At 34.3% G+C, this 25293-nt stretch overlaps 1 protein-coding gene across 10 annotated transcripts in view; it reads right to left on the bottom strand.

The window, feature by feature from the left end:
* DOCK7 (dedicator of cytokinesis 7) overlaps positions 1-25293 on the bottom strand; it is a 208257-nt gene that overhangs the window by 147542 nt on the left and 35422 nt on the right. For all 10 annotated transcript variants that reach the window (XR_009493802.1, XR_009493804.1, XR_009493803.1 and 7 more), the window contains 12 exon segments: positions 24702-24877; positions 24458-24526; positions 21164-21293; positions 20857-21069; positions 20453-20538; positions 19508-19574; positions 18434-18583; positions 14590-14670; positions 12282-12447; positions 6679-6821; positions 2723-2816; positions 1158-1320 (listed from right to left, as the gene is read on the bottom strand). Coding sequence is in view for 3 of the 10 variants with exons in the window: in XM_005204517.5 (XP_005204574.1) it covers positions 1158-1320; positions 2723-2816; positions 6679-6821; positions 12282-12447; positions 14590-14670; positions 18434-18583; positions 19508-19574; positions 20453-20538; positions 20857-21069; positions 21164-21293; positions 24458-24526; positions 24702-24877 (1538 nt within the window). In the remaining 7 variants the exon portion in view is untranslated.

Genomic DNA, 25293 nt, shown 5'->3' with positions numbered 1-25293 from the left:
GCAAAAGAATTTTTGACATTTACTATATGGTATAATGATACTATCTTAGATATACTGGATTAAATAACCTATGATTACAATTAATTTCACTTGTTTATTGTTTTAATGTAGAAACTATAAAACTGAAAATTACAAATGTGGCTCCCATTATATTTCTGTTTGACAGTGCTGATCTGGATGGTGACAAGTAGAATTTCAAACGTGGAGGAGGTAAGGAGCATTAGATTTGGGATTCATTTTGAAGCAGAGCCTACAAAACTTCTTGGAGGAGTAAATGTGAGGAATACAAAAAAAGAGAAATCATTTTGATTCCAAACACTTTGTCTCAGCAATTGGGTAAATGGTGATGAAATATACTAAAGTGAGGAAGCTGAGGCAGAAACTTGTGTCGGAGGTGCCCTGCTGGATATCCCAACAGACATGTCAAGTCCTGGTCCCAGCATTCACAAACAAAGGGAGCCTCATTCATACAGAGAACATATAAATGGTACCCCTGGAGTTATGCAGCGTTCAGTCTAGAATCCTATCCAACAATCTTATGTCGAGTATTCTGAGTAATACAGAAAGTGAAAGTGAAAGTGAAGTTATTCAGTTGTGTCTGACTCTTTGCAACCCCATGGACTGTAGCCTACTAGGCTCCTCAGTCCATGGAATTTTCCAGGCAAGAGTACTGGAGTGGATTTCCTTCTCCAGGGGATCTTATAATATAGAATCACACCAAATACTGTTGATTATTATTAGAACATAGTACAGGTACATACATTTAATTCATGTGTAATGTTAGATTCTGCTAATAAGAACGTCTGAGGAAATACAGTAACTACAAGTTCAAATGTTTTAACCTAGCAACCCACAATTCACATGTTAGCTCCAACACAGTTAGGTATGAACTCTCTATCCCTCAGTTTACTCACTTCTAAAATGAAGGTAATACCTACCTCAAGTTATAAGGATTAAATAAGATATAGTATGTAAGGTAATTAACATACCTATTACACAGTAAGAGCTAAATGCATTACAGCTATTAGCAAAATCATGAAGTAAGAAATGAAATAAGTAGCAAAGCTGCAAAGGATTTTGCAAGACTTTCATTCTATATTAATATTAGAATATACAGTACCTTACTTCAGGAATTCTCCAAAATTAAAATGCGTTACCTGTAAGTAGTGTTTGGAACATAGACATCCCTTGCAGGAAACTCCAAAATTTCTCTAGTAGGTCTAACTCTACTGTCAGGGTAAGGCTTCACTTGAAGCAGCTCTGGGGTCAGGCAGTAAAGGGGATTTTCAGGTGCAGGAGAAATGTCTATCTTCAGCTGAGCTGCATACAAAAAATACATTATAAAAACAATGTAAACATGTCATACAAAGTGAAGTAATTCGGAAGAAGAAAAACAAGTATCCTGTATTAATGCATGTGTATGGAATCTAGAAAGATGATAATGGATGAGCCTGTTTGCAGGGCAGGAACAGACATGCAGTCATAGAGAACAGACATGTGACGTGGAAGAGGCGGTAGGGAAGGAGAGGGTGAAACGAACTGAGAGAACTGAACTGACATATACTCCCTTGTGTAAATACACAGTGGGAACCTGCTACTAACACCGAGAACTCAGCCCGGTGCTCTGTGATGGTGGCGGTCAGGGGGAAGGAGGCTCAAAAGGGCGGGGACAGACACACACACAGCTGATTCACACTGTTGTACAGGAGAAGCTAACACAACACTGTAAAGCAATTATACTCCAATAAAAAATTTTAAATAAAATAAAAAATATAATAAATAACAACCTCACACGAGTATTTTTGGAAGGACTTAAATCCTATTTCTTCAAGAAGCCTGGAAAGAAATCAAAACTGCTATCACCTCAGAACTCTGAATTATTTCATCATATCAAATCTCAAACTACTAATGCAGACATAAAAAGATAAAATAATAAATGCTTACTGAATGAATGAATGGAAAGGAAGAGGCAAAGGAGAAGAAAAAGAACACAGGAATCTTACAGGGAAACAAGCCAACATTTCAAAGATTAAATGATTTAGCTTAAACTTTTGCGCTCATGCTCACTCATGTCCAACTCTTAAGAGACCCTAGGGACTATAGCCCTCCAGCTCTGTCCATGGGATTCTCCAAGCAAGAATACTGGAGTGGGTTGCCATGCCAACCTCCAGGGGGTCTTCCCAACGCAGGGATCAAACCCGCATCTCCTGTGTCTCCTGCATTACCACTGGGCCACAGGAGAAGTGCCAGTTTAAACGAAACTTGGTTGCTGTTCACTCGCTCAGTCATGTCTGACTCTTTGCGACCCCATGGACCACAGAACGCCAGGCTTCCCTGTCCTTCACCATCTCCCAGAGTTTGCTCAAACTTGGTAGACTTCAAAATAGTTTTACTCTGGAATAGTTTGCTCTGATCACAATAGAAACCTATTTGTGAGTATCTATCATTACATGTTATTTTTTTTCCCTCTAGAAAATAATTTTAAGCCACATATTATTCATTATTCTCCTTTCAGTACTCAAACTATCAAAGGTACTGAATCCTGTATCCAAACTGTTAGACTACATGAGAGCAGAACAGTAAAATGAAGAAGACTGACAGGGATTAAGCACAGAAAGACATACGGGTCAGATATGAGAAAAATTAACACATTATTACAAAAAATACAATTTTTAATGATGATAATAGCTGTCATCATGTCTACACAAAAATGTTTAAATACCTGTAATAGGTCTTAGTCGCCGTAAAACAGAAGATGGCCTTCTCATATCAGCAAGGAACTTGTACAGATCTTCATCACTTAAGCGATCTCCTTCCTAATATTAAAAATAGAAGAAAAAGTATTTGATCAAAAAAATATAGTACACTGAAAATAAATTTCTATTGCCTGTTAATTAATCCTGCCCCTCTTCCTTCAACTTAGTCTGAATGAAAAGTTAAATTAACACAATTATGATTAAAAATAAATATGCTAAATTATTTTCTTCTTTCTATGCTTTTAAATTATATTAAGCTATAATATTGCTATCTATGTTTTAGCTTTATAGATTTATTTACAGCTCATTATCTATGTTTATAAGGTACTACAGGGCATTCTAAAATATAGAAAAATCAATGCAAGTTAGAAGCAGATGAAGAAATGAATGTAGACAGAAAAGACATACATATGTATACATATACACATATATATCTAAATGACAGTTTTTAAATTTGTTCCACTTGCATTTTCATTTGTCTTTGCAACTTTATATTGCCAAAATATAAAAGCAAAATACAGAGCATTGGCTAAATTTGAAAATGAAAAGAAAAAAAGAACAACAAAAAACTACCCTTAAAAAAACCATAACTATCCTGATAATATGACTAAAAAGAAAACTCCAAAAGGACCTCAATCAATGGGAAGACACACACAAAAAACAAGACCAGGTCTAATTAACAAAGAATTTCCAATTTATTGTAATTTTTTTCTTACAGTTAAAATAGGCAGTGATTGACTTTTTTCTTTTATTTAACAGTCTTTAGATTTTATTAATCCAAACCTTCTGCATTTGACATCTTATTTTTTTTAATCCATAGTTCATATAGTATCTTTTTATCTTATTTGGTAATAAATATATTTAAGGCTCCTTTATTACTGTGAGTTCACCTTGAGCCAGATCCCAGTAGTTCACTATTGTATTCTAAGCAGGATACAGAACAGATCTTCTTTTATCCCATTATTTTAAATAGTGATTTTTACTTTTCAAGCGGTTAGAGATTTTTGTTAATACTTGTATAAATGGTTTTTAGCTTTACTGAGTTATAGTTAGAGAATTTGACTTCATGAAGATTTTTTCAGTGACCGAATATATGACTGAACTATTGTAAATGTTCTATCAGTCACTGAAACAGTATATTCTCTCCTTTTGAGTATAGAAATTAATACAGAGCTTTAAATTTAAATGGCCCTTATTTAGAATACATTCAGATTATCTCAAGACTCAGTTATTTCTGTCTACTTAACTTGTTAAACCAATTATATTAATGGCTTCCATTCTTTTTACTCCGTTTCCATGCCTTTTGCTGCATGGGACATAATTCCCTTCTCTAGGGTCGGCCATGTGACTTGTTCTAACCAGTAAACAAACATTTTATAGAGACTTGAAAAATGCTTGCAAAAGTAAGCTTGCTTCCTCTCTGGAACTTGTCACTGCCATAAGAACACAACCCAGCTGGCCTGCTAGATGTTAAGAGTGCGCAACATATAAAAAGTCTGAATCATTTCAGTTTTCGCAGCAGAAGTCAGTCTAGATCAACTGACTCTTATCAATCTCCAAACACATGAATAAGCCTAGCTGACACTCATTCCTCCATACTGCATGTTCACTGCTATGTGCTCCTGAAGCAACATATAACTTCTATACCTGTCAACAATAGAACAAATATCCTTATAATGTATGGATTTAATTTTTATTTTTAAATCTTTATGCATTTCTAATCATGTTGGCCTGACACATTTCAAATCTGTACATAAACACTCCTGATAACTATATCAAATCATGGACAGTAATCATTCATCAATTAAAAAAACAAAATGAGAAAAAAAGTTGCCTTCTGTATCTTATTTAGGAGAAACTTATACCTTGAATTCTACTTTATTAAACTTGTAATGTCTGCTTTTTTACTTAATTTGCACTTGCCTGATACACAATATTCAAGCTATTTATAAAAATGCTTATAAAAGTCATACATGTTAAGTTAAAAATTATAGAACTGCATAAAAGTTAAGTGTAAGTGCTTTCCATTTCTCCATATATCCAGAAACCATTATTTTATAAGTTTTTATAATTACTTTGTTCCAGTTTCCAGTTACTAGTCCTCAATAGGGTTGTGTAGATGATGAATGCTCAAAAAATATGTATTGGATAAGTAGGTAGGTGGGTGGATTGATGCTCAGTACATGGTGAATGCTCAAAAAGCATCTGTTGAAATAAGTGGGTGGGTGATTGGATGACTTGCTGATTTGAGATTATAACAGTAGTTCAATAATAAAGTAGGCTGAATTAAACCAAAAAGGAACTGAGGAAATAGTGGCAGAAGTGGAACACCAATTGAAGAAGGAAAAAGAGAAATGTACATCTACTGCCCTCTTTCCACAGCCAAGTTTGGCCTATTACCTCATCCAAGTAACACTATGGCATTTTCTAGATTCTTTCTTGCACTATTACCACAATAAGAAGACCCTTACCACTTCAGACACTTCTCACCGGCTTTGTTTTCCATTTGAGTGTCTCAGAACAGCTGCCTGTGAAGGCTACTGATACATAACTGTGAGAAGGTCTTCAAGTAGGTGCTGCTGCTGCTAAGTCGCTTCAGTCGTGTCTGACTCTGTGCGACCCCATAGAAGGCAGCCCACCAGGGTCCCCCCTCCCTGGGATTCTCCAGGCAAGAACACTGGAGTGGGTTGCCATTTCCTTCTCCACTGCATGAAAGTGAAAAGTGAAAGTGAAGTCGCTCAGTCGTGCCTGACTCTTAGCGACCCCATGGACTGCAGCCTTCCAGGCTCCTCCGTCCATGGGATTTTAAAGGCAAGAGTACTGGAGTGGGGTGCCACTGCCTTCTCTGTCAAGTAGGTGACTACCTGTCAAATCACAGGTTGTGCTGCCCTAAACACCTTGCCCTCTCAAGTTACAAGGTGTCACTAAGCTAGGATTTTCTCTTCCTATTTACAGTAACACCTCAGAAGGAGAAATTTTGAGACAATACTTAGCCTTTTCCTTTAATCTGCTCCAAAATATATGCATGGTACCCTTCGACAGTTCATCATCACACAAATACAAATTTTTCTCCCATTCTTATTATAGTTCTGGTTGTTTGGTTACTTTAGACAGACTTCCAAAATTTTCTGATCTTAATTCAGAGTATAAAATTCATTTTACATCAAAATCCAGTAGCACATACATCACGTAAGGACATACAGACAGGTATGCACACACGCAAAACTTAGAGGGAAAAAAAGCCTACTGAAGCAATACTTAACTTCATGAAGTGCAATGCACTATTAATTTTTTATTCAACTTATTTTTTATTTTTTTAAGTTGAGTGTTATTTACTAAATTTATATTACCATTAATGGATCATGACCAGCATTTGAAAACTACTGATCTGATTCACAAGTTGAAGTACAGAAAATATACTTGCAAAGAACAAAACATCTTTGATCAAGAACTGTTTAGACTTATAAACTCACCTATAAAAAAAATTTTAGCACAAAAATAAACTACTAGAGCCTGAAACTTCTATTCCATATACTATGGATGTGGTATTTCAGGTTAAAAAAAACTTGGGTGGTGAGGACAGACATAACCCCACTAAGTTTAACTGACCAAGAAAATTCATAAACCATCAACGCTTAAGAAAAGTTAAAATATTAAAATTAAGAAATAGGATACAGATACAGATGACTGATTATGAAGCATTACTAGTCAATATCAACATTTAAATAAATATGATAAAACAACACATATAATATTAATTGTTTTTTCTTATAATTTTTATTCTTAATGCTTTTTTAACTTCTTGAAAGCACAATCAATTATTATATGTACATGTACTACATGGACAATTATGATTTTTCTGGAGTCAAGAAAAATTTATGTACAAGTAGCCCACTAGAATTCCTCCATGACAGAACAATACCTGCTTAAAAAAATTTGTTACTGTGAGAGTAGCAGGTCGAAAGCTGGTCAAGTTACAAGCATCATCTCCACTTGTTGTCCTTTCAAGTGATCTTCTCCCAACAATACTAGAATTCCTCCTCTCGGACCAAGACCCCTTTCGTTCTACCAAGGGAAAAAAGCAAGATATTCATTTCCATGATATTTAAAATGTATCAGCTTTACAAACACAGGAAAATATCCACTAAAGGTAAAAACTGTCCCTGCAGCATACTGATTACAGTAGAAGAATTTAACTTCTGGAAGATCTGTAAGGAAACATTTCACCTAAATCTTTGGGTTCTCTCTTAAAACTTCTCCAGTGTAAAATAAATCACTACCACGTAAAGATTATGCAAATAACCAAAGATGAGCTATGAAAAGCACACAGAGAGGCACTATATATTTACTAGAAAATGTTCACATAATGCAAATTTTAGTCACCTTACAATGGTCCCACAGTCTCAGCACTTGAGTTTGAAACAGAATTTAAGCTAATTTGTATTCAAAGTCTTAGTAAGATAAACTTACTATTCAAAACCAATAGAGCAACTATGCTGAAGATCAACAAGGAAATAGAAAACAAACAAAGCTATACACAAACTAGATCTAAAAGTCATCTACAGTCTATACTACACTAAGCAAAAGCATAATATAGATTCTTCTCAAGCACACACAGGAAATTCTCCAAGACAAGACTATACACTAAGCCACAGAACAAAACACAATAAATTCCAAGTGACTTAAATCATCTAAGATATGTTTTCCAAGAGTAACAGAAATTAACCTATAAATCAATCACAAAAGAAAATTTTGGAAATTCATAAGCATGTGGAAATTAAACAGTGCACTTCTGAATAACTGATTAATCAAAGACAAAATAACAAGGGAAATTAAAAAAAAACACTTAAGATATAGGAAAATGAAAACATAAAATCCCCAAACATTTAATATATCACTAAGGAAGCTCTCATATGGAAATTTATAGTTGCAAATGTTTATATTAAAAAAGAAAGGTCTCTAATCAGTAACTTAATTTACATCTTGCTACTGCTAAGTCACTTCAGTCGTGTCCGACTCTGTGCAACCCCACAGATGGCAGCCCACCAGGCTCCCCCATCCCTGGGATTCTCCAGGCAAGAACGCTGGAGTGGGTTGCCATTTCCTTCTCCAATGCATGAAAGTGAAAAGTGAAAGTGAATTCGCTCAGTCGTGTCTGACTCTTAGCGACCCCATGGACTGTAGCCTACCAGGCTCTTCGCCCATGGGATTTTCCAGGCAAGAGTACTGGAGTGGGGTGCCATTGCTTTCTCCAATTTACATCTTAGGAAACCAGAAAAAGAAGAGAAAGCTAAATCCAAAGCAAACATTAGAAAGGGTATCAAAAAAGACAACAGTTGAATGGGAATAAATGAAATATAAACTAGGAAAACAACAGGTAAAAAAAAATCATTGAAACCAAACATGGACTCTTCAAAAAGACAACATTTTTAAAACTTTAACTGAAGTGATGGAGAACAAATACATAAAAAGGACTCAAATTACTTAAATCAGGAATGAAAGAGGGAACAGCACTACAAATCTTAGAAAAAGGATTATATTGAAAAACTACAAATACCTGTAGGTCAGCAGATTAGACAACAATAAGATAATTTGAATGAAATGAGTATTTTTCTAGAAAGATATACATTACTGAAACTGACTCAAGAAGGGAGAGAAAATATGAATAGATCTAAAATAATAGATCTAATTAGTAAAGAAAATACTTACCACAAAGAAATGACCAAGCCAAAATGGCTTCACTACTGAAAACTTTCAAACTTTCAATGAAAAACTAATACCAGCTGTTTACAAACTCTTCCAAAAACAGAAATAAGAATTCACAATTCATTTCTATGTCACCAGTATTATCCTGATACCAAAATCACAGATTACAAGGAAGAAAAACTATACACCAATATCCCTCAGGAACATATTAATAGAAGCAAAATCACTATACAAAATACTAGGAAACAGGTTCTAAATAAACATCTATAAAAATTATTAACATATCATGACCAAGTGGGACTTCTCCCAGAAATTTAAGATTAGTTTAACATCCAAAACCAATCAATTGATGCAATACACCATACAAAAAGACTACAGGACAAAACCCAGACAAGTCATCTCAATAAAAGCAGAGAAATCATTTTATTAATATAAAATCCAATATTCTTCCCTGATAAAAACACTCAAAAAGTTAGGACTAGAAAGAAGCTTCCTCAAAATACTGTATCACATCTATAGAAAATCTACAGCAAACATCATACTTGATAGTGAAAGACTGAATGCATTCCCTCTAAGTCAGGAATAAGGTGAGGACTTATACACTAGGTTCTTATTGAGATAGCTAGAAAAGAAAAATAAATAAAGACATTGAAATGGAAAAGGAAACAGTAAACCACTTTTTTAAAACGTATACACTAGGTTCTTGTCAAGATAATTTAGAAAAGAAAAATAAAGACATTGAAATGGAAAAGGAAAAAGTAAACCAATTTTTATTTGCAGATGACATGATCTTGTATGTAGAATCCAGAGAAGAAAAAAAAATAGTTAAAAGATTCAAAAAGGTTTCAAAGTACAAGATCAATATTAAAAAGCCAGTTGTATTTCAACCTCTAGAAATGAACATTATAAAAATGAAATTAAGAAAACAATTCCATTTAAAATGGCATCAAATAACAAAAAAACACATGAACATACATTTAACAACAGAAGGGCAAGACTTGTACACTGAAAACTACAAAACACCATTAAAAAAACTTAATAAGATCTAAATAAATGGAAAAACATTTCATGGATTGGAAGACTTATTATTGCTAGAAGGGAAACTCTCCCCAAATTGATCTACCAAATCAGTGTAATTTCTATCAAAATTCCAGCTGCTTTTATGCAGAAATTAATAGCAGATTCTAAACTTCTTATGAAAATACAAGAGCTCAAAATAGTCAAAAGAACTGGAGGACCCACATTCCCAATTTCAAAACTTACTGCAAAGCTAAAATTATAAAGACAGTATAAAAATTGCATAAGCTTAGACATATCTATCAATGAAATAGAAATGACAGTCCAGAAATAAACCCACATATCTACTGTCAATTGATTTTCAACAATTATGCCAAGACCATTTAATAGTGCAAGAATGATTTCTTCAACAAATGGTGTACGAACAACTAGATATCTACTTGGAAAAGATGAAGCTAACCCTTATAAGTAATTCTTATCATGTACAAACATTAACTCAAAATGAACTATACCCAAATGTAAGGGTTGTAATTATAAAACTCTTAGACAAAAACACACAAGTAGCTGCTTTTCAGTCTTGAATTAGGTAATGCTATCTTAGGTATAATAGCAAAAGTACAAGCAACAAAAGAAAAAAAATCAAAGAAATTGAACATCAAAATATAAAACTTCAGTGCTTCAAGCAATGCCATCAAGTAAGTAAAAGGACAATCACAGGATGGAAGAAAATAATCTTCAAATCCTTTATTAGATAAGGGATTTGTATCCAGAATATGTAGGACAAGAAGCAACAGTTAGAACTGGACATGGAACAACGCACTAGTAAAAAAACTGGGAAAGAAGTACATCAAAGCTGTATATGGTCACCCTGCTTATTTAAATTATATGCAGAGCACATCATGCAAAACGCTGAGCTGGGTGAATCACAAGTTGGAATCAAGATTTCCAGGAGAAGTATCAATAGTCCCTGATATGCAGATGATACCACTCTAATGGCAGAAATTGAAGAGGAACTAAAGAGCCTCTTGATGAGGGTCAAAGAGGAGAGTGAAAAAGCTGGCTTAAAACTCAACATTCAAAAAATGAAGATTATGGCATCCAGACCCATCACGTTATGGCAAATAGATGGGGGAAAAGTGGAAACAGTGACAGATTTTATCTTCTTGGGTTCTAAAATCACTGCACATGATGACTACAGCCATGAAATTAAAATACATTTATCCCTTGGAAGAAAAGCTATGATAAACCTAGACAGTATATTAAAAAGCAGAGACATCAATTTGCTGACAAAGGTTTATACAGTCAAAGTTTTGGTTTTCCAGCTGTCATGTATGGATGTGAGAGTAGGACCATAAAGAAGGCTGAGCACTGAAGAATTGATAATTTTTAACTGTGGCACTGAAGAAGACTCTTGAAAGTCTCTTGGACAACAAGACCAAACCATCAATCCTAAAAGAAATAAACCCTGAATATTCACTGGAAGGACTGATGCTGAAGCTGAAGCTCCAATACTTTCGCTACCTGATGCGAAGAGATAAACTCATTGGAAAAGACTGATGCTGGGAAAGATTGAGGGCAGGAGGAGAAAGGGGCGACAGAGGATGAGATGGCTGGATGGCATCACTGACTCAATGGACATGAGTTTGGGCAATCTCACAGGAGATGGTGAAGGACAGGGAAGCCTGGCGTGCTGCAGTCCACAGGGTAACAAAGAGTTGTACACGACTTAATGATTGAACAACAACAAATCTAGAATATATAAATGATTATTATATAGTCATTTATAAATTATAACTATTAATTATAACTTAATGACAAGAATACAAAAAAAGCTAGTTAAAAAATGAGCATCAATAGTAAGAAAAAAGTCATTAAAAAATGGGAAAAGGATATAATTATATATTTCTCCAGAGAAGATGTACAAACAATAAATGCAAACAAAATGAAACTCAACATCATTAGCTATCAGGGAAAGGCAATTCCAAACCACAATGAGATACCACTTCACCTGGATGGCTATATTCAAAGGACGGATAATAAAAGTACTGGCAAAGATGTAGAGAAACTGGAACCTTCATACACTGCTAGTGTAATTTTTAAATGGTGTGGTCACATTGGAAAACAGTCTGGCAGTTCTTCAAAAGGTTAAACAAAGAATTGTATTACCATAAATTTCATTTCTAGCTATATGTCCAAGAGAAATGAAAGCATATGTCCACACAAAAGCGTGTACATGAATTTTCCTTGCAGCATTATTTATAATAAACAAAAAGTTGAAACAATCCAAATGTCCATAAACTGATGAATGGATAATAAAATGTAGTATATCCATTCAAGGGACTATTATTCAGCAATAAAAAGAAATAAAATTTTGACACATTTACAACATGGATGAACCTTTCCAACATTATGCTAAATGCAAGAAGGTAGTCAAAAGATTACATATTGTATAATTGTATCAATATGAAACGTCTGGCACAGGCAAATCCATACAGACTGAACAGATTACAGGTCGGTTAGCACTGAGTGTGGGGACTTGAGGAGGATGAACAGTGACCACCAGTGAGTATGAAAGTGTTTCAAAATTAGATTGTGGTGACAGTTGCAGAACCTTATGAATATAACAGAAAACACTGAATTAGAAACCTTAGATGGGTAAATTATATGTGAATTACATCTCAATAAACATGTTAAGGAGAAAAAGAAAACCCTTTCAATGCCTCATTACATTGCAAAGTTGACCAAAAAAACAAGCCTATGTAAGCAAAAACTATAGAACTATTTTACATAAAACACTCTTACCTCCAGTGCTTATTTCTACCTCTGTAGAATCTCTTTCCAAACTTCCAGCACTGCTAACAATATTCATTAAATGGATTGCAGTCCAAGCAAAAGGCATGCGATACTTCCCAAGTCTTTGACAAAACTGATCAGCTTGACTTTTCAGCTTCTCCAATTTTTCCTTATTCTGTAAAACAAAACTTTATACATTATATGATTATGCTCAAAAGAAATGAATTAAAGGCTATATCATAACGGAAAATATAAAGGTTAACAATCTTCAATTCTCAGCAAAATGGAAAAACAATCCATACCTTTCAGCAATCAATTAACAGTGTGTGCGTACATGCTAATTTGCTTCAGTCATGTCTATTAGTGACCCTATGGACTGTAGCCTGCCAGGCTCCTCTTCCATGGGATTCTCCAGGCAAGAATACTGGAGTGGGTTGCCATACCCTCCTCCAGGGGATCCTCCCCACCCAGGGATTGAACTTGCGTTTCCTGCCAATTCCTACATTGCAGACCAATTCTTTACTGCTGAGTCACTGGGGAAGCCCCAGTTAACATTATATTAACTACTAAAGAACCTTAACCAGCTCTACAAATGCATCTAAAAGTCTGTAAAATTTGTTTGTGATGATCTTATTTTGGGATAAAAGAAAGGAGAGCAAGTGTCAAGCATGTTAATGTACTGCATGTACTATTTTATGAAAGAAATATAGCCATGTTTCAGTCATCAACTGTCAATCACAAAATATTCTAGGTTATGACTTATTAAATTTTTTTATTCTATAAAAAAAAGATGGAAGCATTTGGGCCACTTTGAAATAATCACTAACTTATGACAACTATGATGTAGAAGTAGGTAGTGCACAAACAGACCAACAATAATATGTCCAGAATTGTGATAAAAGAAGCAATCAAAAAAAGTACAAGGGGACTAAACCCTTGAAAAAGACTAATAATGCAAACAGTACATGCTTATCTGGAAGACAACCTGAAGCTGGCTCAACTTTTAGGCCATCCCTGAAACAAACACCAATGTGGCCTGCAATAGTCAATCCATAGTTCAAGGGTGAAAATCTACACCAAAATCTCTCATGTGCTCTTTCCATATAGGACGTCAGTGAGGTCATACTCTAATGGCAGTGTCCTACCATGGGACTCAGGACTGAGAAAAGATGAAGGGATACCGAAATGATAACAATGTTTTTTGCTATATCTATTATACCTCCAAAATAGGTCCTTGCTTTAGGAGTACTTACAGAAAATTAAGGACCCATATTGAAATTATGTAAATACGTTAGGGAAGAGTGAAACAAGCCACAATGACACACCTATGAGTTTCATATAACAGAGAAAATTTAATTTGTAAAATGACAACCTGGGGAAAGACAGAATACTTTAACCCTACTTTCAACCAGATATCTAGGATCTAGGAATCAGAGAACATCGTGTGCTCAGATGTACCCGTAATAGCAAAAAAGGCTCAATTCTTGTTATAAATCTCAGAAAAACAGAAAGCAACAATTTTCTAAATTTTGGTGATTTGTTCAATACTCCTCAAGCACACTTCTCCTGCCTGTTTGACATTAAATCATGTGTTTAAAGATCCAAAAATCACCTTTTATTCTTATAGCTAACTCAGAGAACCTAGAATTTGGTACCAATTATTCACCAACTATTTTTGCTTTATAAGTTTATCCAAATTCTATAAATTTGTTATCTGATGGCAAAGGGGAGAGTATATTTTCTATTTTTACAACATTCCTTAATTATCTGCCACTAGACTGATATCCAAAATACACCTGCTTTGCTAGAAAAAGTTTCATCAAAATCACTGTCTGGTAAAAAAAAAAAAAAAAAATCACGATCCAGTGGTTTGAATTCCATAAATCCACTGCAGGGGGCATGGATCCCATTCTTGGCTGGGAATCCCAAAAGCTGCAAAGCATAGCCAAAAAAAAAAAAAAAATCACTATTTTGTAAATACAGAAAATTTTCATTATTTACGAATTAAACTGAATTACTTTCTCTCCAAGAAAAAAATTTAAGAGTCAACTAGTTTGGGGGTTGGGGAGATGTCAAAGAATAGCATAGCACATGACTCAAACTAGATGACAAAGGTAATAAAGAAGAAAGAGCATGCCATCAGAAAAAGAAAAGAAAATTTTAGTAGTAAAATTTAATATGCTCAGTATGGCATCCTCTCAGATTATAATTTTGGAGATTAGAGACTATTTAGGGTTGGGTTTGGTGATCTGTGGGGAATGGAGAGTGACTGCTAATGACTATGAAAGTGGGGGGAATAAGAGGCAAGAAATTCTACCTTGGTGGCATCTGCTTCTTTGAAAATCATATACGGTTCTGCACACTCTCCAATGTCTCCTTGCTGCAGCACTTTTTCTAGCTGTCAAAGGCAAAAAAAGGAAAGATTAATTAAGCTTAAAAATAAAAGCAATCAGCCTGGAATGCAAGGATGGTTCAACACATAAAAATCAATCAACTTAATACATCACATTAACAAAATAACAGAACAAAACCACATGACCATGTTAATTATTGCAGAAAAAAGAACTGGACAATTCAACACACTTTCATGATAAAAAAAAAAAAAATTCAACAAACTTGGAAAAGAAGAAAACTACCCCAATATGAGCCCATCTATGAAAAGTCCACATCTAACATCTTATTCAACGTTGAAAAACTGAAAGCTTTTCCTTTAGAATCAGGAACAGGATAAGAATGTTAACTTTTGCCAATTCTACTGAACAAAATACTGTAAGTCTGAGCCAGAGCAATGTGACAAGAAAAAGGAAACCCAAAAAAGAAACAAAAACATTCAAATTAAAAAAGGAAGAATTTACATTATCTCTATTTACAGACAACATGATCTTTTACACAGAAAATCCTAATATTCCACAAAAAAATGATTCAGTTCAGTTCAGTTCAGTCGTGTCCAACTCTTTGCGACCCCATGGATCGCAGCACGCCAGGCCTCCCTGTCCATCACCAACTCCCAGAGTCTACCCAAACCCATGTCCATTGAGTCGGTGATGCCAACCAACCATCTCATCCTCTGTCATCCCCTTCTCCCCTGCCCTCAATCTTTCCCAGCATCAGGGTCTTTTCCAGTAAGTCAGCTCTTTGCATCAGGTGGCCAAAGTATTGGAGTTTCAGCTTTAACATCAGTCCTTCCAATAAACACCCAGGACTGATCTCCTTTAGGATGGACTGGTTGGATATTCTTGCAGTCCAAGGGACTCTCAAGAATCTTCTCCAACACCTCAGTTCAAAAGCATCAATTCTTCCACGCTCAGCTAAGGATGTCCAACTCTCACATCCATACATGACTACAGGAAAAGCCATAGCCTTGACTAGACAGACCTTTGTTGACAAAGTAACGTCTCTACTTTTTAATATGCTGCCTAGGTTGATCATAACTTTCCTTCCAAGGAGTAAGCGTCTTTTAATTTCATGGCTGCAATCACCATCTGCAGTGATTTTGGAGCCCAGAAAAATAAAGTCAGCCACTGTTTCCACTGTTTCCCCATCTATTTGCCATGAAGTGATGGGACCGGATGCCATGATCTTAGTTTTTACAACTAATAAATAAATAAATAAATTCAGCAAAGTTACATGATACAAAATGAACAAAAATTAGTTGTATTTCTATACCCTAACAAGCAATTCAAAAAGGAAATTAATAAAATAATTCCATTTATAATATCAAAAAGAATAAAGTACTGAGGTATAAACCAAAAAGCTGAAAGACTTGTAATCTGAAAACTGTAAAGAGCTAAATAATTTTCTACAAGAATGCCAAGACTATTCAATGGGGAAAGAACACTTTTTCCAACAAATGGTGTTTAAAAAAACCCTGAATTCCTAAATGCAAAAGAATAAAGTTGAACCCTCACATTATATACAAAAATTAACTCAAAACAGATCAAAGACCCCCCCCAAAAAAACCCTAAAACTATAAAACTCCTAGAAGAAAAATAAAGGAAAAGCTTCATGTGATTAGATTTAGTAATAGATTCTTGGATTTTACACAATAAAAGCAAAGGCAACAAAAGTAAAAATCATTAAACTGCATTACATCAAAATTTAAAACTTTTTTATATGATAGGACACAATCAACAGGGTGAAAAGGCAACTCACAGAATGAGAGAGAAAATATTTGTAAATCATATAACTGATAAAGAATTAATATTCAAAACAGATAAATCCTACAACTCAACAAGAGAATAGCAAATAACCTGATTATTAAATGAGCAAAGGATTTGAACAGACATTTCTCCAAAGAAGCCAAACAAATATCTAAGAAACATACAATGAACACGCTCAACATCACTAATCAGTTTGCTGTTGTTGTTTAGTTGATAAGTCATGCTTGACTATTCTGTGACTGCATGGACTGTATGTAGCCTACCAGGTTCTTCTGTCCCTGGGATTTCCCAGGCAAGAATACTAGAATGGGTTACCAATTCCTTCTCCAGGGGAATCTTCCTGACCCAGGGATCGAACTGACATCACCTGCATTGGCAGATGGATTCTTTATCACTGAGCCACCTGAGAAGCCCTTCACTAATCACTGGGCTTCCCTGGTGGCTCAGCGGTATCACTGGGCTTCTCTGTGATGCTGGTGATTTAACTGAATGAAGTATGTAAATCAACTGACCAACCTACAGACTCCTGGAAGGAGCACAAGCACCCAACAGAGTACAACCTAGACCAGCTGACCACCAGACAACTTAGATGCATGAACTCAAAAAATGCTTACTGCTGGATGCCACTCAGATTTTTGTCTTTTTGTTCTTGTAGAGGAATAATTAACTAATACATAGACCAAGGTAATTTTTCTTTCAAAAAACAAAATTATATTGCTGGACTATGATAAAAGAAAACTTTTAAATATAATTTCTTTAAAATTTGTATATATCTTAACTTGTTCCTATTTTTGAAATTACACAAAAGTCTTTTTCTGTTTATATACAAATTTTTATGTGTGTTTAGGTATATGTGTATTTATTTTACACAATTGGGACCATATGGTATGAACCATCTCATTTTTAAGCAGACAGTATTCTAATCATCATCACTATCTTTCTAGTTCATGCCCTCAAATATGTTCTATTTTATGAAAACTTACTATTTTCCCATGTAAAATAATGGTGTATAGACATCTGTCAATTATTTTAATATCTAGAACTTTACTTATAAGTGACTTTCTGAAGACCACTGCTGCTAAATCTTTGCTTGAAAAAAAAAAATAAATAAATAAATCTTTGCTTGGAGAATTGTTCATTGTAACTAAGATTTATTTTAACCTGAATTCATAGGAATCTATCCACAAATTAGGACATTATTCCTGTGGGTAAATAAAATTCATTTCATGACAATCTACTTTACAACCTTATTATAAAATTCATTACCTTTTTATGATAATTTTAAGGTAAAATGATTAAAGACTATATTTTAGGCAACTCTCAAGTCAAGGTCAAGTTAAGGTAAATAATTATTAAGTTATCCTAAGCTAGACAGCTTAGTAATATTCAAATTTTAGTATCTGTAATCCTTATTCCTAACCGATTGATAGTCAAATCATAATGCTCCATGATTTCAATGATTTAGATTTTAGTATTTATATAATTTAGGAACTGCATGATAAAACCACAGTATAGCTCCATATCCAAATAACCATAGATGGTTAACTTAATATGCCAATGCAGCTAAGTTATCAAACACCAGTCAAGATGTTGCTGTGCAGGTATTTGTTTAGAGGTGATTAACTTGTAAATCAGTAGACTGAATAAAGCAGATTACCCTTCATAATGTGGGTGGGCCTTATTCAGTTAGTTGAAGACCTCAAGAACAAAGACTAAGGTTTCTCAAAGATGGATTCTCAAGACTACAACATAGCAATCCTCGATGTGTATATGTATCTTCCTCCTATTGATCTGCTTATTTAGAGAATTCTAATACAGCTTCCCACTCAAGAAAAATTTAGGTAGCAGCTATAGTATACATCCAATATTATGTTAAAAAATATTAACATGAAAAAATAGGCAAAGATAAAATCTTTGACCTTAAAAAGCTTGTGATATTGACAGGCAGACAAGTACACAGACATAACACAAATAAACAAATACATTTAACATTATTCTCACCTTTATTACAAGAAAAACATCTTGGGAAGGATAAGTGATAGAAAAAATAGCTGATCTTGCCAGGGTGGTAATGGCAGCAGGTGGTACATGTGGACGTAATAATCCTTTCATCTGCTCAGAATTAAGGTCAAAATAGAAGTTTTCTGAAATCTAAAACACATATTCATATGTTAAATTTAAAAACTGTGCATTTTATAAACACTCACAAAAATCATAAATATTCAGTCTTAAAATATTACAAATATTAAACAATTATACTAACATACAATGTACCATACATTTCACTATCAGTCAAGATATATAAAGATCTTTACATATCTAAATCAAAGAAAAAAAATTAATGCAAAAACATATTCTAAAGAACCATATCCCATACTCTTTTAGTAAGAAATTTAACTTCTGATAAAGTATATAAAGAAACTATTATTAAGATGAATTACCCCAAGTTGAGTCTTTGAAAACTTAAATAACATTTCAGAAGATGTGATTTAGGAAATACAAGATGCTGGAGTAGAGTCCCACTACAGAAATCCACAATATGCTGACAGCAGAAGTCATTAAAGGCATTTCAACTTTCTACTACATGGTAGGCTTAGAATACTAAAAATGATGTATGATAAGTCCTCTGAAAAACTCCTAAGTGTAACAAAGATATAACAGCAAAACCAAGAGCAATATTTTAGATAAGAATATTTAAAATATAAATAAATGATCTTTTAATAACAGCTAGTGAGAATTTAAAAATTACATCAACAAAACTTCACTGTCACCATCAATCTAACTCTTTATACATCATTTGCCTAAGATGCTTTTCTTGTTTTTTTTTTCTATTTCTTACACTAAAAGTAAGTTGCTCCTGCTACTTCTTTTTGGAACTCTTTCAATGAAACAAAAATAAGTCAACTAAACTATTTTACAGTAGGAAAATAATGTCTCACAGTTCTATTTTCTTTTTAAAAAAAAAATCCATGTTTAATAATAGTCTCAAAAAATCATTCTTATAAAACAAATTAGAAACAGGTTCCAGAACCTCGGACTGTGACAAAAGACTACATTCAAATTATATAACCTTACCTTTTTCTTTTCTTTCACATCATATAAAGCCAAACTTGCAAAAATGGGTTCAATTTCAATCTCAAACCTTTAGGAAGAAGAAGGATGAGTTTTAAATATATACATACAATATTGTAAAGTTTAAAAATAAAATAAAATTTAAAAAAATAATAAAATAAAATAAAATTTAAAAAATAAATAAATAAATATATACATAAAATACACAGTTCGAATGAAATTCTCATTCCAAAAATAAATTCCCTCTATACCTTGTACTTCTATCTACCTGGGTTATACCATCTATACTACCCATCTTCCTTGAACACACTTTTCCATGAATATCTTCCACAGTCTAAATCAACTATTAGCACATACTTCAAAAGCTTCAAAAAAAAGTCCACCCCCTGGTGTCACTAGTGGTGAAGAACCAGCCTGCCAACGCAGGTAACACAAGAGACGTGGATTTGATCCCTGAGTGGGAAAGATCCCCTGGAGAAAAGGATGGCAACTCACTCCAGTATTCCTGCCTGGAGAATCCCATGGACAGAGGAGCCCAAGGGATACCGTTCACAGCATCACAAAGAATCGGACACTACTGAAGCGACTTAATACACACCATGAAACAAATATAAAATCAACTCTAAGGAAAAAGATACTATTGATATTCCTCAAGCCAAGAACAGTGTCTGATAAATATTACAGATTTCAGTGAATTTTTTTTTCAAGTTTTAAGATAATTATATAACTGAGGCAAAGAGTCATCTTCACCTGTGAGCCAAAAGTGCTCGGAAGTTCAGCTTCACAGGTAAGGTTAAATGCTTGGAAGCATTTAACATTATGTATAGAACAATACTTTTCTAAGGGACACAAACACAAGTATAAAATCCACTAGGATTTTTTTATACTGGCACTCAAAACATTACTCCAGAAAAGAAAAGTTATATAGTAAACAAAATAAATACTCACTTGAGTGATAAACATTTTACAAGAAGTCTTTGACCAAAATGTTCTTTGGGCACATCAGGAACACTAAGTCGTTCTATTGGCTCTTCCTGCAAATTGACAAGCAGCACCCAAGTGAACATGCTTACCATGTTTCAACCCTTGACAATTTATTGTTTAAGAACTTATCTTATTAACCTACTACTTTAAGTCTTCACAAGTATGCAAAGAAAAGAATGGCCTATTTATCCTCAAACAAAAGGCATTAGATTATAAGTGTGCTCAATTATATTTCATTTACAAAAAGCATAGCTATATTTCCATTGTTTTATTCCCTACATTTATCATAAAACTATTAATATATACAGTTCATACTCCCAAAACATCTATCTCTATAATCTTTTGGTTCTTTATCCAAATATCTATACCTCATCTGGTGATGGATGCAAGGCAAAGAGTTCCTTGTGACGATTTGATTTCCTTTGGTCATCATTCTGACGGTCTATTTCTTCATTTGGAGTTCGATCAAGTAAGTTGGGAAGCAAAGCATCAGGAAGTGAATTTTTCAAGTCAAAAATACTGCAGGCCCAGCTACCCCTTGGAGTATCGTCTATTGACATTGAACGTCTTTTAAGATCATCCTGCCATGCAAAACATTAAATTTATTAACCAATGAATAAAAAATAAACTATTTCAAAAGAACGCCTTATAGTCATTTAAAAATAAAAGTATTACTTGTTCATCCTGGTAGTTGTTGCCATCTGGAGCTTCATCGGATTCAAACACCTGCTTCGGCAAACCTTTTTGCCTTTCTTTCTGTTTATCTAATGTATTAGGATTAAATCCTGTTCCCAGTTTATGATATCTATTCAAAATAAAATAGTTAAATAAATATCAATTTTCTGAAAATTTTTCATTTTCATCATCATTATATAATAAGCTAACTCTTCTCCATACCATTTCTTTACATAGTAAGAATATATTCTGGCAGTTTTGAGTATATTAAACATTTAAGAAGAAGAAGAAGTGAAGTCACTCAATCATGTCCGACTCTTTGCAACCCTATGGACTGTAGCCTGCCAGGCTCTTCCATCCATTGAATTTTTCAGGCAAGAATACTGGAGAGGGTTGCCATTTCCTTCTCCAGGGGATCTACCTGACCCAAGGACTGAACCGGGGTCTCCCACATTACAGGCAGACTCCTTAACGTCTGAGCCACCAGGGGAGTCTCATTAAACATTTAACCAAAGGTTTAAGAAAACATCCATCCAAAATTCCTTTAATCCAACTAGACAGCAGATTATGAGTTTCCAGAGGTAAATCATAATGTCCTTCTTTTCATGACAATCCTGTGGATATACTGTATTTTAAGTTGTACTTTCAATTAAGAAAACTGGTCAGTACAAGGAAATGATGGGACGCCAGGTTAAAAATAAAATGAAAGAGTAGAAAATATAAACTGCATTCATAACAGTGTAAATTTTTAAAAGGCAAAATATAGAGAAAGCATTGAACCATAAAGTTCAAACAGCCAAAAAAAATTTTTGCTATATCTCATTATGTATAAAAGATCTCAAGCAACCTAAAGCTTCAGACTTCTAAAATGAAAAACAGCAAGATCTACACCATTGTGGGTGTGTGTGTGTGTGTGTATATAAATATATATATACTTAACATATATTGTTATATAATATGTATGTTAGGCTAAGAACTCTTAAATTAATACAAGCTTTTTTCCAAACAACCCAATATCCAAGATTATCAGAGACACTACAATCAAGAGCATTTACCGTACCATACCTCATACAGTCACAGTGGGAGAAATTTTAATTGAAGTATAAACAATTATAATTACCAGAGGATATTATGGTGTATCAGTCAATTGATGACACAGTAAATAAACACACCTGATACAAATTAGTCACATTGTGTCTTGTTGCTAAAGGTACTGAAACAGCAGCTATATGATGTTCATATCATAGCATAATCATAGATTGTTTACCATTTGAGCCACCAGGGAAGCACTAGGTTCTCAAGCCCCCACTATCTGTGCTCTTAAAATAGGGATACTTCTACTCCCAGGTCTATGCATAAAGGCATAGGAGGTTTTAAAATAACCAAATGTCCAACATTTACCCCAGCTCCCCCTTCTACTGCCTGTATTCACTGAACCTAACGTTCTATTGAACCTTGGGCATGTATCTTCTCCTTGGATTATTTTGTCCTGTGGTTTTCTATTGTTTCCAATGACACCTATCTTTTCTATTTCAGGGATACTTTAAAACTTTTAGACTGCCAAAAGTATCCCTTTCATCTTCCATTTACCACTAAAAATAATATCTGCTGCTGCTGCTGCTGCTAAGTCACTTCAGTCGTGTCCGACTCTGTGTGACCCCATAGACATCAGCCCACCAGGTTCTCAGGCCCCTGGGATTCTCCAGGCAAGAACACTGGAGTGGGTTGCCATTTCCTTCTCCAATGCATGAAAGTGAAAAAGTGAAAGTGAAGTCGCTCAGTCGTGCCCGACTCTTAGCGACTCCATGGACTGCAGCCCACCAGGCTCCTCCATCCATGGGATTTTCCAGGCAAGAGTACTGGAGTGGGGTGCCATTATAACAGAAAAAAATATATGCATTAGAATCTGATGCCCCTAGGTTCTAATCCTAGCGATCCCATTTTTTGGCTATGGGATCTCAAAGAAATTACTTAACTACTCTAAGCCTAAGTTACCTTATCTGTTGGAATCTTAAATGAGCATTAAGTACCCAATAAAATGCCCAGTATATAATGTTAACTACCATACCCTCTTGGCTTAAATCAGGGTGAGCAACCCCATGATTACAGTTAAGTAGCAGATTCCAGATTCCATGAGGTTATTTTGCAACTAATCTCTTTTTGTTAACATTTCTGATTATAAGCTTCCAACATACAAGCAGATGTAAAGACTTTTGAGTTATCTGACAGAGAAACAGTATTCTTCAGTAATCTGTAAAATCTGGCTATTGAAATACTTATCAAAATTCTAAGTTCATAAAAACAGCTCTTCTTTATAAAGGGTAGCAGACTGTGCTTTTATTAGGTCACACTAAAACTAAAAAGCATGTCAGCAGTATCCCCAAGAGTGATGCTTAGCACAATATTAAACGCAGTGAAATAAGACAGAAGGGCAACACAATAAGCAATGAACACATCACTGTTGCTAGTACAATTTAGCACAGAAAACTTCATTTCTCAAAACTGTAATGTCTTAACAGAATTTTGCACTATTGCAGTAATTATTCTTCCTTTAGAAAAATAGAATGAGGCCAAGAACATTCAGCACAAAGACCCTCTTCACTATGCAAGTTAGCAAAGGAAAAGTAATTTTATTTTATTTCTTAATCTGACTTGATATTTCAAACACCATCCACTAGGAACAAATTTTGTGGCAATACCTTATTTTTACAAATACTTACTTGACTGGATATACAGGTCAAGGACCTATAAATATTCAGCAGGTTAATAAATGGCCGAGACCTTTCAAACAGCTTGATCTAGAACATCAGCTATTAAATTTAACTTAATCAATCAATAAATTGGATCCATTTGAAAAATATAAATTATTCATCAATATTTACCTATGATTTCCCAAAAGAATACTACAAGTCATTATTATTACATATTATTAGTAATTATTAATGATCTGTGATAATAGAAGTACTATCCCCAGTTCAGTTCAGTTCAGTTGCTCAGTCGTGTCCAACTCTTTGCGACCCCATGGACTGCAGAACTCCAGGCTTCCCTGTACATCACCAACTTCTGGAGCTTACTCAAACTCATGTCCATCAAGTATTATTTTATAAGGAAAATAAGAGAAAGCTAAGTGTGGCACTTCTAAGGAGGAAATATGTATATGCAAAGGTTCTTCTATTACTTTTTCAGCTATTTTTCAAATGAATTTTCAGTTCTCATAATTAGGAGTAACCTACCTTAATCCATTTATAGATCCTGCTCAGTATTTTTAAATATCAGGATGAATATACAACTTACTTTCTGATCACAATTGCCCAGTCTTCTGTATAACTTCTAATACAATCTCTAACATGTGGATCCATTTCACTGTTTTAAAAAAGAAAATATATTTATAATTTAGACAGGAAAGCACTGATGTTTATGAATTTTGCTGCTGCATTCTTGTTGAATACCACCACAAGAAGCAGAATCCAAATAAAATAATGGAAGGCAGTTGTTTTATAGTTACACTAAAATCAGAAATAGGTAGATGTCTCCTTACCTTTCTTCAGGTACAGCTGAAACAAGAGTTCTACAGTCCCTAGGACTATAAACCACTTCAATATCATCTGGAGGGAATTCAACCAAATCCCTTAAAGGTCCAGAATCCACAGCTAAAGGATGAGTAAGGAGGTAATCTTCCAAATCCACTGGGTCCACTGCTTCAGTAAGCGGCACCTTTATAAAGAGGGGTAGGTGACAGAGGTGGGTAGAAAGGAACAGGTGGATACAAGAATTTTAAAACTTTAAATAAAGGAGATTTATTATTTTAAAAAATATATTTTTCTCCAGTTATCTCTAAAATGTCAACAGATATTCAGCCAGATGCACTAAAGAAATCACAGGTGTTGGCCTTCCTATAGTTCTTTGTGCTTGGGTCAAACTCTCTTTTGATCTTCTTGCTTCGATTTTGCCCTTAACTCCCACATAAAAACAGTAAGATAATTAACAGGTTTATAATACTTAACAATGACAAAATGCTCATTGAAGGAATTCTTTTTTATAATTTGGAATTTTCATTTCTAAGTTTCTTAATGGTGTCTTTATTGTTACTGCTGATCACTCTGGTAAAAACATGCAACATACTGCGGTAG

The sequence above is a fragment of the Bos taurus genome, chromosome 3 (assembly GCF_002263795.3).
Source record: "Bos taurus isolate L1 Dominette 01449 registration number 42190680 breed Hereford chromosome 3, ARS-UCD2.0, whole genome shotgun sequence".
Taxonomy (NCBI): domain Eukaryota; kingdom Metazoa; phylum Chordata; class Mammalia; order Artiodactyla; family Bovidae; genus Bos; species Bos taurus.
Note: the sequence above shows the minus strand (reverse complement) of the source record. Positions and strands in the feature narration are given on the sequence as shown.